Source organism: Megalobrama amblycephala, linkage group LG14 (genome assembly GCF_018812025.1).
Source record: "Megalobrama amblycephala isolate DHTTF-2021 linkage group LG14, ASM1881202v1, whole genome shotgun sequence".
Lineage (NCBI taxonomy): Eukaryota > Metazoa > Chordata > Actinopteri > Cypriniformes > Xenocyprididae > Megalobrama > Megalobrama amblycephala.
In genome coordinates this window covers 47,566,842-47,586,160 of record NC_063057.1, presented here as the reverse complement: position 1 = coordinate 47,586,160, position 19,319 = coordinate 47,566,842, and the positions used below count along the sequence as shown (strand labels likewise).

Here is a 19,319-nt window from a genome sequence, read left to right as displayed (position 1 = left end):
AGTCTGACTGGCAAATAGCACAGAACCTGGACTGTTACTGCTACTGGAATATGTTCCCATGTCATCCTATATGAGCCTTTAATATGGGGAAATCTCCCCATAGAGTTCAGAACAGGTATCCACAAAGTGTTCCAGCAGGTTTTGGGCATATTCCAGGTAGTGTCCTCTTCTGGTATCATTATCATCCAAAAGAATAGTCATTCCGATTGTTAATGACAGGAAGTGATGATAATGGTCCTGAGATAGAACATCCTGCAACGTAAGTGCTCCTGTATACAGCAGAAATCGCCATAGTTCAGTTGCTTTCCAGCGATCAAGTTCAGTCAGAGATCTTGGGTGCCTGGCAAACTCTGCCAGCATTGCACCTTTCAGTTGTACAAACTTCTGGCTGATTTTTTCACTCCTGTTTACAACTTGCAATTAACTGGGCCTCACAACAACAAGGTAAGTAATCTTTTTGAAGGAAGGGAGAAAACTTCACTGCCACCTACAAGACAACCAAAACAAAACAAAATGCGCCCACTCCCTTTAGGAGAGAGGATGCTTGCAGAGGACCTCTAAAGGCAGGGGTGTCAGGGCAACTTTGGACCCAGACGCTGCCGCAGTCTGCTTTCGTCGCTACTAGTTCGTCAGTGTCCGCTTCTCAAAAATTGAGAAGAAGAGTTATACAATCTTATTTAAATTCAATTTACATCAATTCACTAACCATCACCATTTAACCCAAAAACATTATAAAAGGCTACAAACCCAGTACGATGCCTTCTCAATCTGATCCCCCTCTGCAACTTGAATAACAGCAACTCCCATGACCTAAAAAAAAAAAAAAAGCAGTCACAATAAGAGAAAACAAACAAACAAAAAAACTGAATATCTTCCTTTGTGTTCAATAGAACAAAGAAATGTACAGATTTCATTTTTGGGTGAACTATCCCTTTAACGCAATACCCTCGGGTATAAAAATGTTATTGAGATGTTCCTTTTTTACTCCAAAATTACTTCAGTTCTTTCTTTCTTTATATGTTGGTGATGCTGAAATAGAAAATAAACTTTGCAATAACAAATATATAAGACAAGTTTAGAACAGCTTATCTAAGATTTCCTATTCCCCCCAAAGCAAAATAAACACATTTTAAAATATTAAATGACATATGTCCTTCCAATACATTTTTACATTTAAAATTTAATTTTGAAAATGTCCCTTGTCATTTTTGTAACTAGTTGTCAGAAGATACACAACTTTTTTCTTCTTGGAAGACTGGATGATAGATAAAAAGGTGGTCGCTGATGGTTTCACTCTTACCTCACAAAATGTAATATAGGCCTATGGGATAACCACCGATTGCTGTATTTTGTACTATTTATTGGTGAAATACTTTATTCATAAATGTAGTAAATTTCTTAAATCCCCACCTGTGCTTATTATATTTAAAAATGAGCTAAAATATTTCTCAAATGCCCTTAGTAAAATGAAAAATAAAAATACATTAAAACTATTAAAAAAAAAAAATTTGTATTATATAATTTATTGAAATTATATTTTCTTTATTTTATATTTATGTAATTTTATGTTTCATGTTTAGTTTATATTGGATTAATTGTTTTTTTTGTGTTGAGACCTCCTTGCCAGATTCTTTTTTTTTATATTGACGTTTTTGCCATTTTGTTGTATTCAGATTTTGTATGCAATAAAAAAAAAAAAAGACATATGTCATGCGATATTATTTTCATGTCTACACCAGCGCGTTGCGCATTTATAGCCAAACAATTTCTGAATATCGAACCTCAAATTATCATTACTGCAGTTCATTTTCATTTTCAGTTGGTTTGAAACCCGCCAGTAAAGCTAAAGAAAAAGAAGACGTCATAAGGCTGCGTCGCGCTCCTGCATCTGTTGGGATTCGGCTGAAGAAAGGTTTGTGTTTTAAAACAATTAAGCTGTTTAAATCTATACAAGCCGTTCAAGAAGTTTATAGTTTTTATTTTATTTTTTATAATAGATGCAAAATGAATTATCATTGAATGTGACATTATAAAATGCTAAATATAACATTAAGGAATGTTAAGTAAAACGCATCCACGCCTAAGTAACAGAAAATGTGCGTCTCATTTCGTAAACACAACAGTAGTCTTTATGGAGAAGCTGAGCTTTTCGAAACTCCGAGTCAATCGAATCAGTGATTCAATGCGTTCAACATCTGCTTGTTAAAAGTGTACGGGTCCGTTCACACAGAACGCGCTTTTTCCATTACTCTGACATACTTTTCTATAGTTTTCCTATGTAAACTTGCGACAGAAGAACGTCTTAAGCGTCTCACGCGTGCAAATAAAAAAGGTAACTTTTTTTAAAGGATCTCTAGACCTCTAGATTAAAATCCAAAAATAAATCATATGCTGAAATATCAACTTTAAATATAAAGTTACTTTTGAATATTTTTGGCTAATCAGGCCATTTAAAGCTTTGTGAAACCCAAAAGCACATTTTATATATAATATATATTTACATACATGCATTTTATGTGTGTGTGTGTGTGTACATCCATCATCTGTTCTGAGTGTTTCTCTGCCTTTATTCATGAGAAAGAGCTTGTTCAATCCAATCCCTGCACATTTTCTCATTGCAACAACACAAAAGTGATGTTTGTGCTTTCCCGCAACATGACCAGAGCTGAAGTTTAGGTGCATGTGGTTGGTTTGCTGTGACCTACCAACACACATGGAAAATATGTTTGTAGGAAACATTTTATAACGGAGAGCTTTTTTAATTCGGTACTGGTGGAATCCAGGTTTGCCGATCGTAAGATAACAAAATGATGAGCATTATAATACTTTGCAATGGGAGATTACACAAGTCTGTGCTAAAATGACATTGTTTTATTAACTATTTCAGCATTTATATGCAAAATAAACATTAGTAGTCAACATTTGAAGTGGATCAAAAAGTAGGTTTTAGGATAATGTTGAAAGGTTTTGATACACTTCAAATGTTGACTACTGTACCTTTCATAAATATAGTCTTTACAAAAAGCTACCAGTGTGAGACTTTTCATGAAGCTTTATTCTCATCTTATACATGACAAAATGTCTATACCCACAGAAAAACTCCTGTTGAAGCAGCTGAGATCCACGTGACAGTTTTTAAGATGGCGTTTATTAAAGTGGAGAGTGAAGACCTGAAGATTGAAGAAACATTCAGAGTGAAACAAGAAGATACTGAGGAACAAACAGGTTGGTTTCATTCTCAAAGTTGTACTCAGTCATTTGATCCTTATTTAAATGTTCAGCTCTACAGAAATGAATGATATTTTTTAAGATTGTCATATGGGAGTCCTAATTAAAGTGGTTTTATTTAGCATTTAGTGGGTCCCCCATGTGGACAGACATGATGAGATCACATAACCAAACAAATACTATTGCTGCCTTCAAATGAAATTGTAAAAGATCGTACTTCATCTTTGGGCATTTATGACGTCACTCATTAAATTAGGGAAAATAATATATAATAATATAATTACGGTGGCCAAGAAAGCTCAACGCGCTACACATGAAGAAAACATGCAAATAGAAAAAAACACCTGCAAAAGTTCACAACACATGCAAATACAGAAACGTGCTGCAAATGGCACATACCAGGCCCAGCGATCTCAAGCCCTTCTGCGATGATCTGAATGATGATGATGATGATTAGGCTACTTTTAGAATTAAATTAATAGTTTAATTTGCCCCACAATAATTTATAACACATCACGCTATAAACAGACACGCTGTAATAAGATTAGCTACCTCCTCATTTTAAAAAAACTTGTTTACCACCTACATCTACATTACTTCAACATGTTCTGATAACACTATTTAACCTTCATTTATTTCTTAAAAATTCTCTTGTGGCCTATACATAGTAGAGTTCTCATCGCTGAGTTTTTAGTTTCACTTTCTGCAGTGAATAATTGACTGGAATTTGAGACATAAAATAAAATAAATTATTAAAAAATATTATTTATTATTCATTTATTAATAATATTTTTTAATGCAAAATAATACCCCCCCAAATCGTTTGTCCTGGAGCCAGGACTGGCATAGACCACAATGAAAATGTTATAAGGGAACACCTGATTCTGATCGTATGTGCATTATGAGCAGGCCTATTTGCAGCGCGTTTCTGTATTTGCATGTGTTGTGAACTTTTGCAGCGCATGTGTTGTCAAGCTGATGTTTTCTTTATTTGCTGGTGTTTTTTCTATTTGCATGTGTTTTCTTCATTTGCAGCGCGTTAAGCTCTCTCGACCACCGTATATAATAATACACAGATTCCAAATTATAAAGTGAACGCACACTTTTGATGGACAAAATAAATATGATTTCACACAAAAAGTGAAATTTAAGAAAATTTAAGAATCGAAAAACTATTTATAGAAGATTTACCCATTTAAACTTGTTTTTAATTGTTCAGTTTGGGTTAAAATGTGGTGTATTATAAAAAAAATAAATAAAAAAAAACTAGCCAGAAAAAAATATATAAATATTAATTTAGTTATTACACAGACCGCTATATACAGGGAGTGCAGAATTATTAGGCAAGTTGATTTTCTGATCATATTTTTTTCCCAAGCACATTTTACCAATTCCAATCCACATCAATCTTAATAACTACTATTAATATTGTTTTTAATCATTTATAAGTGATATATAATTGTTCATGAAGGCTGGAAATGAAAAATGCCTTATATTCAGGTGTGCAGAATTATTAGGCAAGTTTTCTTTTACAGGCAAAATGAGCCAAAAAAGAGATTTAACTCAGACTGAAAAGTCAAAAATTATTAAATACTCATGAGAAGGACGCAATACTAATGCAATACTAGAAATTGCAAAGTTAAAGCATGACCAAGGGACAGCAAAATGCTCATTGGGTCAGCGGGGTCAGACAAAAACAGGTGGAAAAGAAAAGACACATGTTAACTGCAAAATAATTAAGAATTAAGGTGAAGAATTAAGTGTGAAACCATCAGGAACCCTTTAGTCTCCAGCGCCACCATTTTCCAGAGCTGCAACCTACCTGGAGTCTCAGAAGTGCAAGGTGTTAGGATCTCAGAGACTTAGGTTAGCTAAAGAATCCTAAAAAATGACCTGCACTTGATAAGAATCACAAGCTGAAGTGTTATAAAATACATGAAGACTGGGTTTTAATAGGGCTTATAGACAGACAGCTTGAGAATGACTCCTGATGGACCAGCACCACATCCTCTTGTACCACTGTTTGAAGAATTTATCCAGAATCTGGCAGTAAGGTGTTTGAGTTCACTTTTAGTCCATCTCTTATCCTGAAATGTCTGTCTTGCAGAGATGGACTAAAAATGATCTTCCAAAACTTACTGCCAGATTCTGGAAGATAAATTCTTCAAACAGTGGTACAAGAGGATGTGGTGCTGGTCCTTCAGGAGTCACTCTCAAGCTGTCGGTTTATAAGCCCTATTAAAACCCAGTCTTCATGTATTTTATAACACTTCAGCTTGTGATTCTTATCAAGTGCAGGTCATTTTTTAGGATTCTTTAGCTAACCTAAGTCTCTGAGATCCTGAGACCTTGCACTTCTGGAGACTCCAGGTAGGTTGCAGTTCTGGAAAATGGTGGCGCTGGAGACTAAAGGGTTCCTGATGGTTTCACACATAATTCTTAATTATTTTGCAGTTAACGTGTCTTTTCTTTTCCACCTGTTTTTGTCTGACCCCGCTGACCCAATGAGCATTTTGCTGTCCCTTGGTCATGCTTTAACTTTGCAATTTCTAGTATTGCATTAGTATTGCGTCCTTCTCATGAGTATTTAATAATTTTTGACTTTTCAGTCTGAGTTAAATCTCTTTTTTGGCTCATTTTGCCTGTAAAAGAAAACTTGCCTAATAATTCTGCACACCTGAATATAAGGCATTTTTCATTTCCAGCCTTCATGAACAATTATATATCACTTATAAATGATTAAAAACAATATTAATAGTAGTTATTAAGATTGATGTGGATTGGAATTGGTAAAATGTGCTTGGGAAAAAAATATGATCAGAAAATCAACTTGCCTAATAATTCTGCACTCCCTGTAGGCTCCAGGATTACCCAAATCAATCCTTTGTTTGCTGTCTTTTTTGCAAGTTCTTTGGCATCTGTTTGGTGTGTCCCTACCCTAATGGTGCGTTCACACCAGACGCGAATGAAGCGTTAAGCGCGAGTGATTTACATGTTAAGTCAAAGCAAAGACGCAATTCGCCGTCGCTGTAAGATACATCTTCATACTTTTATAGAAACAGGAATAAAAATGATCTTGCTTGGAAGTGAGTGAGTGAGGAATTCGGACAATCTGGTAAGTTGTAAAAAACGGTCTTTACTCAATTTGAGCTATATAAATATAAATATGTAGACTACAAGCTAACTAAAGCCGGCAAATTGAGATTATTCACCGTGTTTTACGACTACTTTCCTGCTGACGAGTTGTGTATTTATTCAGAGGAGTTGTGTGGAAGAGTCTGGGACACATATTTAAAGAAGGGGGAGAGCCCCTCTCATGACGCGAATTCGCGTCTGTTGTGAAGTGAATTTCATGCACAAATGAAGCGAGTAAACTCAAAATGTTCAAGCGTCCAACTACGCGCGAATAGCACGATTTATTCGCGCAAGTCGCGTCTCGTGTGAACACCCCATAAGACTTTATGAAAACCATATGTGGATTGTCCGCTGTCTAACGGTTATTTTACACAATTCTTATGACTAATAACACAGCATCAAGTTAGGAAAGTGCAATTTATCGCAAACACTGTACTGGAAAACACAGTATTTTGGCGTGTTAAGTTTTGGCAGGTTGTGAGGGGCTAAAGAACTGAGAATCATTGACATAACATTGTGAAATCCAATGTCCCTTAGAAAAGTGCTTCCCCAGCCTGGTCCTGTAATTCCCCCAAAATTGCAACAACAACAAAAAAAGTCTCTCTTATCTGACTTGGAGTTTTTTTACTAGTGAGCTGATGAGTTGTATCAGGTGTATTTGATTAGGGAGACATCTATGTAATAAATATGCATTGCTGGGGATACTTCAGGACCAGGGTTGGGAACCACTGCCTCAATGGGAAAAGCAGAGGACCTAATAATGAGCTCTGTGGCACTCCATACCTGTTTGAAATTGAATAGTCTTACATTGATTTTGATGTTCATTGCTTTGTGCCATTAAACAGGGTTTAACTTGCATTTGTATTCATTTATTTTATTTATTTTTTTTCACTTTAGAACTGATGGCCTTGAATGAGGAGACTGAAGTACTGAATAAAATGGAAGAGAAAGATCAGAATGAGAAACATGATTTCACAACTGTAGAAAAATCATTTAGGTGTTCACAGACTGAAAAGACTTCATCACAAAAAAGAGCTCAGAAGACAGGAACTGGACGTTATTTCACCTGCCAACAGTGTGGAAAAAGTTACAACAGAAAAGGAACCCTTAATTATCACATGAGACTTCACACTGGAGAAAAGCTGTTGACTTGCCATCAATGTGGAACAAAATTCACTAGAAAAATATATCTAGACAGGCACTTTAGAATTCACACTGGAGAGAAGCCTTTCACCTGCAACCTCTGTGGAAAAAGTTTCAGCAGTAAAGGAAACCTTAATTGCCACATGAAAATTCACACTGGAGAGAAGCCTTACACATGCCCTCAATGTGGAAAGGGTTTTACACAAAAACAAGCTTCTGATGCCCACATAAGAATTCACACTGGAGAGAAGCCTTTCACATGCAACCAGTGTGGAAAAAGGTTCAGCAGTAAAGGAAACCTTAATTACCACAAGAAAATTCACACTGGAGAGAAGCTTCACACGTGCCCTCAATGTGGAAAGGGTTTTACATATAAACAAGGTCTTAATGGCCACATTATGAGAATTCATACTGGAGAGAAGCCTTTCACATGCCAGCAGTGTGGAAAGAGTTTCAAAAACCATAGAAACCTTCAAGACCACACGAGAATTCACACAGGAGAGAAGCCATTTACTTGCCAGCAGTGTGGAAAGAGTTTCACTCAAAAAACTACTCTTACCTCCCACATGAGAGTTCACACTAAAGAACGCCCTTTTAACTGTGAACAATGTGGAAAAGGTTTCACTCAAAAAGGATACGTGAAAGTACACATGAGAATTCACTTTAAAGAGACCGCATTCACATGCCAACAATGTGGAAAATGTTTCATTAAAAAAATAAGACTTAAAGAGCACATGAGAGTTCACACTGGAGAGAACCCTTACACATGCCAACATTGTGGAAAAGGTTTCTTTCAGAAAGGAAGCCTTACAGATCACATGAGAATACACACTGGACAGAACCCTTACACATGCCAACAATGTGGAAAAAGTTTCATTCAAAAAGGAAACCTGAAAGTCCATATGAGAATTCACACTGGAGAGAAGCCTTACACCTGCCAACATTGTGGAATAAGTTTTTCTTAAAAAACAAGCCTTGACAGCCACACAAGAATTCACACTGGAGAAAAGCCTTTCAAATGCTCCCAGTGTGAAAAGAGTTTTAAACGAAAAGTAAGCCTTACTAACCACATGTCAATTCACACTGGAGAGAAGCTGTTATGTGATCAATGTGGAAAGAGTTTCAGATTTTTAGTAGACCTTAATTACCACATGAAGATTCACTCAAAAGATAACTGTTATATATGTCATCAGTGTGGAAAAAGTTTCACAAACAAAGAAGACCTTAAGAATCATGTTGACATTCACATTGGAGAAAAGCCTTTCATGTGTCATCACTGTGGAAAGACATTCAAAAACAACGCAACCCTTCAGGTTCACATAAAAATTCACACTGGAGAGAAGCCTTTCACCTGTCTTCAGTGTGGAAAGAGTTTCACAGCTAAAGGAAACCTTAACATTCACTCAAGGGTTCATACTGGAGAGAGGCCTTACAGTTGTCTTAGGTGTGAGAGGACTTTCAGATATCATAGAGACCTGAAATTACATTTGCAAACTCATTCTAGAAAGAAATTACAAAGATCTGAGTGTGACAAGAGTTTAATGAAAAGGAGCAATTCAAGAAATCACTTGCACATTCACTCTGGAGGAAGGCGATTTAGTTGTGATCAGTGTAAAAAGAAATTTCTTCTGCAATCACATTTAAAGATACATATGAAAAGTCACACAGATGTGAGACCCTATTCTTGTTCTTTTTGTCGAAAGTGTTTTAAATGGCTCAGCAATTTAAAATGGCACCAGAAATTATCTACCTGTGTGAAATCAAAGCTACGTTCATGCCGCAGATGAATGTGGCCCAAATTGGATTTTTGCTCAAATATGTTGTTTTGTTTGTACACATGACCTTCTAAATGTGGCCTGTTTCAGATACTCCACAATGTTCAGTGATTTGGTCATATTCAATTCTTCTGTTTTCATCTTTCGTCTTTTTTGCCTTGATTTTTATTGACTTTTTTTTTTTTTTTTTTTTTTTTTATGCCTGTGGCAGCACCTAACTATGTCCTTTTGCTATAGTTTAAAATATTCAGCGGTTGTGGTAGGTGTCCTACAATTTCTATTGTATAGAGTTGTTGCTTATAAATTTCAATATAATACTTAGAAATAAACATTGTATGAATCTATCTACATTGCATTCAGAAAGAAATCAGACCACTTTGTTTTTTGTTATTTTGTTTTCCTTAGGTAAAAAAATTATTTAAAAGCTTTTTAGCATATTACCCATCATATCCAGGGTTGGGAACTACTGCATTAGAGGATTCCCCCTCAGGAAATCTAAAATTTAATTTGATAATTGTGTTTTGGTCGTCTGTCAAGAGCAATGTTTCAGTTTTTTAGTTTCCTCTTTCAGCAGCACCAGGTCTATGGTGATAACAAATAAAAAAGATTATCCTCAGTTTAATGGCACAAAGCAAATGACATCAAAACATTTAGACATTTAAAGAGGTCATGAACTCACAGGAGCACTCTTGCTGTTTGAGTGACAGTTCCAATTATTGTAAAGGGAGCATTCTTTAATCGCTTTTAATATATAATTTAATCAGTTTAAATAACAGATTATTTTCATCTTACTAAGAGAAACAATAGAAGTTGACCACCATTATTAACTCCGATGGAAAATCAGCATTCTTTAATAAAGTCTGTATGGTGCCCTGGTGGCCTGTATACAGTGGCCAGCACAAATGTCAAACATTACATAAAGCACCATCACTTAGAAGAAATTATATTTGAAAAACTTGAGTAATACTGAAGATATTACTGTAAATTACAGCAACACCTCCCCCTTTGCCTTTCAGATGCGGCTCATGTCGATAATAGTAACCTTGAGGGCTAGACTCATTTACAGTAATGTAATTGTCTGGTTTTTAAGTCTCTTTCAAACACAGCACATCTAATTTATTATCTGTGATATCATTTACAATAAGTGCTTTTGTAGAAAGGGATCTAATATTCAGCAACCCAAGCTTTATCATTTGTTTGTCAGTATTGTATCTGTTTCTTATTTGTTGAACATCAATTAAATTTTAAATAAAATGGGTTTGGGAGTTTTTTGTATTTACTAATTTGGGTTACAGTCACAGTCTTTAAGTGATGATGTCTAGGTGAAAGCGTCTCTACAGTGGTGTGAAAAAGTGCTGATTTTTTATTTTTTTGCATGTTTGTCACACTTTAATGTTTCAGATCATCAACCAAATTTAAATATTAATCAAAGATAACACAAGTAAACACAACATGCAGATTTTAAATGAAGGTTTTTATTATGAAGGGAAAACAAAATCCAAACCCACATGGCCCTGTGTGAAAAAGTGCTTGCCCCCTAAACCTAATAATTGGTTGGGCCACCCTTAGCAGCAACAACTGCAATCAAGCGTTTGCGATAACTTGCAATGAGTCTGTTACAGCGCTGTGGAGGAATTTTGGCCCACTCATCTTTGCAGAATTGTTGTAACAATTAGTTTTCTGTCTATAAATATATCAAAACAGTTGTTCCCTTGCCTATTAAAACATGTAATATATCAAAGCGTCTTTGGGGTTTCCATGGTTTCCACAAAATAAAACCGGAAACCGAGGGAAACGCAGGTATGATGCAATTGACAGGCGACTCCTCACACGTCCCGGAGTCTTGGTTAAAATTGCAATTTTCTCATATTGTAAGTACTCAAGTGAACAAAATATATAACACTGGCCTAGTGGTTTTTGGATATTTTACTGCATATTGTGACTTTAAAAATGTGTTAACTATAATTTTTTTGTTGGATTGATAGGTTACTATATGTATAACAATAATTTTACTACAAATACCATAAACTATAGTGTATCAAAACCATGGTTAATTTGTGGTTACCATAGTTAAGAACGAAACTATTCTTGAAAATATATGGCAGATTAACAGCACCAATAAAAATGATTCCACTCTGTCTGAAACATCCAGATATCAAGCATGTTATGACTTTTCAGCGATATACGACAAGAAATTGAATGCACAACAAGATCCACTCCACTTGGCTGTAAAGCTAACAAATGAAGGCAAAGATTACACAATATTTAGCTCAGATGACATGTTTCTTGTGTGGATAGCAAGGGCAAGTTAGACAAACATGTCCAAATAAACAAACAAACAGATAAGCCATCTAATTTGCAAACAATTGAGCAACATGTTGGACAAAATAATGTCCTTGTTCTAGGTTGCTGACAGTAAATGAAAAAGGAACTAACAGGAATAGAAAATAATAAAGCAGTCTTTTGACTCTAGATTGTACACAGTAAAGCAAATGAATGACTTTCTAGATTAAACTAAAGTAGCTCGCAAACCACAAATTGAGGAATTTTTCCTTGATTTGAAGTGCTTTTTTGACATTGTAAAAGTAAAACTGCAATGAAAAAAGCAACCTTCTGAGAACTTTTTAGACCGAAGCGTTATCGCCTCAAGAAAATAGCAAAGGTTAAAAGGCATGATCAACTGCAATGTAAAGAAAGTTTGATAGTTTTTTTAAGAAGAGAAAAGAATATGCATCTTGCATTTTGATGTCATTTATCTCTCTCTCTTTTTTTTTTTTTTTTTTTTTAATAGTCAGCATCATGACATCCTTAAACTGGATCTTTGAATGTTAATGAATGTTGTGATGCTGAAACACACAGATATAAATAATCGGGTGGCACAATGGCTAGGTGAATGGAAAGGTAAAGCTTTTCTTAGCCATGGTTCAAATGTTAGCTATGGAGTAGCAGTCTTTATTTTTTCAGATTTACAAATCCAAGATAGTAGAGCTGAAGAAATGATACCAGGCAGAATGCAAATGATAGATATTAAGTTATACGAGTTATTTTTTTCTTATTAATACTCGCATTTGCCTGAGGCTGTCCTCTTTGCTTTACAGAACACACAGGTCAGATGTGTCCACATGTGATGGGTGGTAAATCTAAAACATATCCCACTCCAAATGAAAGTCATATCACATGCATAATGCAAAAAGCCATTGTGTGTAACATGACAAACACATCTGTGAAGTACAAAGAGATCAGGGTGACATATAAACAGGGCAATATGAACTACAAATAGATTCATTAGTAATCAAATCTATTCCCAGTTGTTACAAATTCTGTTCAGTTTGGCAAACAACATGACTGATTTAATCAGTCATGATTTTAATAGAGGGACCAATAGAGAATATAATCAGAAGGATACGTGTTATTTAAATGAGTTTTGACAGCTTTATATGAGTTTTGATAGCATGCATTCAGTTCCAAAATGTGATGTACACAAAAATGTCCCAATTTATTTATTAAGACTTAAGTAGAGTTTAAAGTTAGTTCTGGGACACACTAGACGATTTTAAAATCTTAACCGATTTTAAAACTATGGAAGACCACAGACATAATGACAGTTTCAACAGATTTTTAGCATTATAATCCTCTGAACGCACATACTAGATGATTCGACCGGACTGCGAGACCACACACCTGTTGAATGCAGGAATGATTTCACAATGAGACAATCTTGATCATCCTTGACTTTAGAAAAACAATCGATGTTGTCAGCAGGCTCTCCTGCCAAACGTTCTGCTTTAAAAACAAAATAGAAAAAAAACAAGATTATGGGTGAAAAAGATTATTCTCAATACTCCACTTTTGTGGCACGTGTGTGGCTGCCAAGTTTCAGTTATAGAAGCACGCAACATCGCTCTCAGGAGCTCAGTGAATTCAAGCATGGTACTGTGATAGGTTGCCACCTGGGGATTATGGGATTATGTTGTGGGGTGTTTTTCAGGGGTTGGCCCTGGACCCTTAGTTCCAGTAAAAGGAACTCTAACAGTGCACTCCGCTGCTGGAGAGAGCGTCAGAATTCGCCCTGGCTGCCCTGCCAACAACGCTGTATTGACCGTTCAAACCGCCACCGGCGGGAGGGTCAAAGTAAATGACAAGTTGTGGCAACCAATCGGAATCCTCTCAAGCATGGACCTTTACATTCCGATTGGTTGCAGCCGAACCGCGTCATAGCTCATTACCATAAAGTTGACCTGACTTCAACTCTCCTCGAAGATCTCACCATCCAAGATGCACCGCACCAGTCTTCCTGGAGCTCGCCGCCGCTCACAGCGTGAACGCATGGTTATTGCTTCAGCATACCAAGTCATTTTGGACAATTTCATGCTCCCAACTTTGTGGGAACAGTTTGAGGATGGCCCCTTCCTGTTCCAACATGACTGTGCACCAGTGCACAAAGCAAGGTCCATAAAGACATGGATGATCGAGTTTGGTGTAGAGGAACTTGACTGGCCTGCACAGAGTCCTGACCTCAACCCGATAGAACACGAATTAGAGCGGAGACGGTCAGTGTCTGACCTCACAATGCGCTTCTAGAAGAATGGTCATAAATTCCCATAAACACTTCTGTGGAAAGCCTTCCCAGAAGAGTTAAGGCTGTTATAGCTGCAAAGGGTGGGCCAACTCCATATTAAACCCTACGGATTAAGAATGGTGATGTCATTAAAGTTAATTTGCATGTAAAGGCAGGCATCCCAAAACTTTTGGCAATATAGTGTATGTCAGTGCAAGTTGCTTTCAGTTAAAACAGCTCAAACGTGCATTTTAATCTGGGACTAAGTTTAAGCCTAGGTTGCTTCTGGAAGAGTACACCTGTGTCTGTGTGGGTCATAACGCCCCAGTATAGTGATGGGGACACTATACTGTCAAAAATCCCCACCGTCTGGATGATATATATATATATATATATATATATATATATATATATATATATATATATATATATATATATATATATATACACACACTACCGCTCGAAAGTTTGGGATCGGTAAGATTTTTAATGTTTTTAAAATAAGTTTCCGTCTGTTCACCAAGGGTGCATTTACTTAATTAAAAATACAGTAAAAACAGTAATATTGTGAAATATTATTACAATTTAAAATGACTGTTTTCTATTTGAAAATATTTTAAAATGTAATTTATTCTTGTGTTGGCAAAGCTGAATTTTCAGCATCGTTAACTCCAGTCTTCAGTGTCACATGATCCTTCAGAAATCATTCTAATATGCTGATTCTGCTGCTCAAGAAACATTTAATGTTGTACAATTGTACAAAATATTTGTGTACAATATTTTTTTTTCAGGATTCTTTGATGAATAGAAAGTTCAAAAGAACAGTGTTTATTCTGAAATCTAATCTTTTGTAACATTATAAATGTCTTTACTGCCACTTTTAATTGATTTAATGCATCCTTGCTGAATAAAAGTATTAATTTCTTTAATTTCTCTTAAAAAAAAAAGAAGAAATTCTTACTGACCCCAAACTTTTGAACGGTAGTGTATAATGCTACAAAAGCTTTGTATTTTCAGATAAATGCTGTTCTTTTGAACTTTCTATTCATCAAGGAATCCTGAAAAAAAAGTACACAACTGTTTTCAACATTGATAATAATAACAAATATTTCTTGAGGAAATAATCATCATATTAGAATGATTTCTGAAGGATCATGTGACACTGAAGACTGGAGTAAAGATGCTGAAAATTCAGCTTTGCCAACACGAGAATAAATTACTTTGTAAAATATATTCAAATAGAAAACATTCAAATATTCAAATAGTTATTTTAAATTGTAATAATTTTTCACAATATTACTGTTTGTACTGTATTTTTAATTAAATAAATTAAGCCTTGGTGAGCAGACGAAACTTCTTTTAAAAACATAAAAAATCTTACCGATCCCAAACTTTTGAGCAGTAGTGTATATATATATATATATATATATATATATATATATATATATATATATATGAAGAGTTTGGTTCCAAAACGCGATAAACGCCATTTTCAAAAAATTAGTTTCCGCCAAAATCAGTATTGTATCTGGTCGGTATTGAAAAGCCATTTATTAATTTTGCACAAAATGCGATATCCGTCGTGTTATTCTGTCATGTTTTCTCCCTTCTTCCCAAAACGCGACAAACGCCAGTCTCCTTTTTCTGCAGAACGCGATATATCCGCTCAACCAATCACAACGCACCATTTCACGCACTGTAAACATTAAAGGCTTTTTTAAAAGCCGTTTTTAATACCAATGTACTCGGCAAATGTGTTTATTTAACCGTGCGGTGGCGCCAGATACTCTTTAATCAGTAATGACAAATAATTCATAACATTAACAAGATGACCATTTTACGGAAGAGGATTAGGGCCAAGCAATAATAAAAAAATAAAACCATCTCGAGATTAAAGTTGTTAAATTTTGAGAAAAAACCCGTTAAATTTCGAGAAAAAAGTTGAAATAAAATGTTGAGAATAAACTTGTTAAATTTCGAGAAAAAACTCGTTAAATTTCAAGAAAAAAGTCGAGATAAAATGTTGAGAATAAAGTCATTAAATTACAAGAAAAAAGTCATTAAATTACAAGAACAAATTCGTTAAATTATGAGAAAAATGTTGTTAAATTTCGAGAAAAAAGTCGAGATAAAATGTTGAGAATAAAGTCATTAAATTACGAGAAAAAACCCGTTAAATTTCGAGAAAAAAGTCGAGATAAAATGTTGAGAATAAAGTCATTAAATTACGAGAAAAAAGTCGTTAAATTATGAGAACAATGTAATTTAACGACTTTTTTCTCGAAATTTAACAACTTTAATCTCGAGATGGTTTTATTTTTTTATTATTGCTTGGCCCTATTCCTCTTCGGCTGAATGTATTTTTAGTAAAATGTCTGAATATAAGATAAATATTGGCAAAGTTTAGTCATATATGTGAATCAACTTACTTTGTTGTGTATTTTCAATTTGAAAAATAACTTTTATATTGATGGATTTATTGCATTTTGGGAAAAAAATTATACATTTTTATAATAAACTTTTTTAAATCAAAATGTAGATTTGAATTTTTAATGTTTTTATATCCAAAAGATGCTATGTGAAAATTTTAAACAGAAAATAGTGGTTTTCATCTTGCCACTTTCTTGGTAAAGAAAACACCTTTTTACTCAAATTAATCAAAATGGAGTTATTGCATTTTGGAACCAAACTCTTCATATATATATATATATATATATATATATATATATATATATATATATATATACACTGATTGGTTTCATCACTGTCTCCTCTCCACCAATAAGCTGGTGTGTGGTGGGCGTCCTGGCGCAATATGGTGGATGCTGCACACTAGTGGTGGTTGAGGAGATTCCCCCTTCTATTTTCAGTATGTTCAGTGTTTAGAGTGCTGAGAATAGCTGTAATATGTATACTATAGCTATATAATAGCTTTAAATGTAACAAATTATCATCTACTATTTTTTTTGTGGCATGATGTCAATCACCACAGAAATAAATGTTAAATTGTTCTTTAGTTAAAACAAATGTCAGGCACTTACAACTGATGTAAATGGGCCAAGCAGTAAACATTATACACACTGTTTCAATAGTATAGCCACAGGACTTAAACATTGTGTAAATGTCACTTTATAATTTTGTCTGTGTAAATTTACATACAAAGTTTTTTTTTTTTTTCATAAAGCTGGTAAACCTGGTAACTTTTGTAAGATAGTCACATGGATTCCAGAGAGTGGAGTGACCATCTATATCAGAGGTCAGAAATATATCAGGATAATCACTGACATGTGACAATAGCTAATGTATCTAATTTAAATAAAGTCACTCAAACGTGCATATGGATGTACATTTTGAGGTCTCATAGTCAATCAGTCCTCATAGTCACACAGCCTGTTTTATTAAATTAGGTGCCATAAATACTATTAAATTGTGAGATTTTAACCTGATCCGACAATCTATCTAATATATCTGTGATCTGTCCAACAAGGATGCCGACTGCTGATCTATAGAAATAAAAAAAACAAAAAAAACATTGAGTCAAAGTTATTTTCTGTTGAGATCAACATAATGTCACAAATGTTGTGAATAGAGATAAACATCTACTGAGCCTGGAACATCCCACTAATGATTAACAGTTAAATCGAACTACTTTTTTTATCTGGTGCAATATAAATCATGTACAAAAGACAGTAACTCAGGACACTATAAAGGGACCATGAGAGGCTGTGGAGATGACCGAGCAAGAGCTGGAAACAAACATCAGTGAAGAATGAAGGCTTTAGTATGTATACTGCTGCTGTTGGAAACCTTTGTGTTTGTCGTTCAGCAGCAGGTAGATGGAGGACTCAATGAGAAAGAGATCGGTCAACAGATCAGCTCTGAGGGCGGAAGACAGAATCAACCTCAAACAGACACTTTGAGAGATGAAGCTTCAACTGACAGCAAACAAAACTACAACATGGGCATCCCTGACATCTATACAGCACTGAGAGAACTGGCCGCCATCGTTACAGAGCAGAAAGCAAACATCAGAGCTTTACAGACGCAACTGAGGGAACAACAGACATTTATCCTGGAAGAGATGAACAAGAAAAATGAAGGTACCTCACCAAAACATTCACTCTTTTATCAATTGATCCTCAAAGTAAAACATAAATGCACATTGTATAGTGTAAATGTTGAGTGTATACTGTGTAAATTGTAGTATAAATGTCATTTAACAGAATCATTATTCCTTCACAGAAATGTCAAATCTTACTCTGAGTCAAGTGGAGGAGTTGAAAAAGGAAAATAGAGGTAAAACTGAACTTGAATGATGTTCAAATCAGTCTATACTTTCTCAATGTAATACAGTAATATATCACAATATTGCTTATGTTTTTCAATAACAGACAGAGAAATAGCTTTTTCAGCTGGACTGATACAACATGGCTATAGAAATATTGGTCCTTATACCACTGACTTCACACTAACCTACAAGAAAGTCTTCACAAACATAGGGGACGCCTACAGCCCATTTACAGGTAATTATCAATGAAATGTCATAAAACTCAGACCTCTCTGCAGCTGTGTAATGTGTATAAGAGAATTAAATGATCTGCCATCTCTCAGTGTGTTTGGTAATTGAGCAATCATACAGGAAACAGCTGATTCTGTATCTTTTGTTATTTCATTCAGGTTTTTTCACAGCCCCACTGAAAGGAGCGTACATGTTCAGAATCTCTATACATGGTCCTGGTGGAATTCCAGCAAATGTATCTATTTATAAGAATGGAGAGCACATGGTTACGGCACGTGATGTTCAGGCTCAGGAACAGTTAAACGCCTCGAATGGAGTTGTGTTGATCCTGGAGGTTGGAGATGTTGTCTATGTGAGACTTGGGTTTGGCACGAGGATATCAGATAGCTACGAGAATAGCTACAACACTTTCAGTGGTTTCCTACTGTTTCCTTTAAGTTAACAGGAACTTTGCAGAATGTGATTCCAATAATTCCTTCAACCTGTGATTTAAGATGAAAATCATGGATCTTAATCTAGAATGTTAAATAATACATTTTAAGTGTAGCTTGTTACTGATCCTTGATCTGTATCTCTTTATCCTACATAAATAAATAAGAGAATAACGAGATATTGTGGCAGTTTCTTTTCCTCATATTTTCATGAATATTTCCCCAGCAATGCTAGCTTTGAAGCACTCATGATATCATATTTATCGATCAAAATTTGCAATCAAAATAACTGATTATGTGGTGGCAGTTTCCACAATTATGCTTGTTTTATTTATAACTAGGACAGCACATTTACCAGATTATGTATTATGTTTGATGCACAACAGTCATACATACATGACACAAAGGGCAAACAAAATGCATAAATCTTGTTTATTTTGGTCTCTTACCAAATTCTGATACATTTTAACTTTTAAAACAACCTATGGACATTTTCTTCAGGTGTGGAAAGGGGGATGTTGAGTTCAGTG

The 19,319-nt window shown here is 35.0% G+C and overlaps 2 protein-coding genes across 3 annotated transcripts; both read left to right on the top strand.

The window, feature by feature from the left end:
- Positions 1-1,796: 1,796 nt before the first annotated feature.
- Positions 1,797-9,625, top strand: LOC125245827 (gastrula zinc finger protein XlCGF57.1-like). Its single transcript, XM_048156608.1, has 3 exons — positions 1,797-1,912; positions 3,095-3,225; positions 7,261-9,625. The coding sequence occupies exons 2-3, from the start codon at positions 3,141-3,143 to the stop codon at positions 8,469-8,471; spliced, it is 1,296 nt and encodes a 431-aa protein (XP_048012565.1). The 5' UTR covers positions 1,797-1,912; positions 3,095-3,140; the 3' UTR covers positions 8,472-9,625.
- A 7,870-nt stretch (positions 9,626-17,495) lies between these two features.
- Positions 17,496-18,968, top strand: LOC125245896 (complement C1q-like protein 4). 2 transcript variants are annotated; one of them, XM_048156719.1, is made up of 4 exons: positions 17,505-17,939; positions 18,082-18,135; positions 18,231-18,362; positions 18,517-18,968. In XM_048156719.1, the coding sequence occupies exons 1-4, from the start codon at positions 17,609-17,611 to the stop codon at positions 18,798-18,800; spliced, it is 801 nt and encodes a 266-aa protein (XP_048012676.1). In that variant the 5' UTR covers positions 17,505-17,608; the 3' UTR covers positions 18,801-18,968. The 2 variants fall into 2 exon arrangements, with proteins under 2 accessions (XP_048012677.1, XP_048012676.1); XM_048156720.1 differs by lacking the exon at positions 18,082-18,135 and having other exon boundaries at positions 17,496-17,939.
- Positions 18,969-19,319: the final 351 nt, after the last annotated feature.

Coding starts and splice junctions, on each gene's coding strand:
- LOC125245896 (XM_048156719.1), top strand. CDS start 17,609: ATGAAGGCTTTAGTATGTATACTGCTGCTGTTGGAAACCTTTGTGTTT. Junction 17,940..18,081: donor GATGAACAAGAAAAATGAAG/GTACCTCACCAA, acceptor ATTCCTTCACAG/AAATGTCAAATCTTACTCTG. Junction 18,136..18,230: donor GTTGAAAAAGGAAAATAGAG/GTAAAACTGAAC, acceptor TTTCAATAACAG/ACAGAGAAATAGCTTTTTCA.
- LOC125245827 (XM_048156608.1), top strand. CDS start 3,141: ATGGCGTTTATTAAAGTGGAGAGTGAAGACCTGAAGATTGAAGAAACA. Junction 3,226..7,260: donor AGATACTGAGGAACAAACAG/GTTGGTTTCATT, acceptor TTTTCACTTTAG/AACTGATGGCCTTGAATGAG.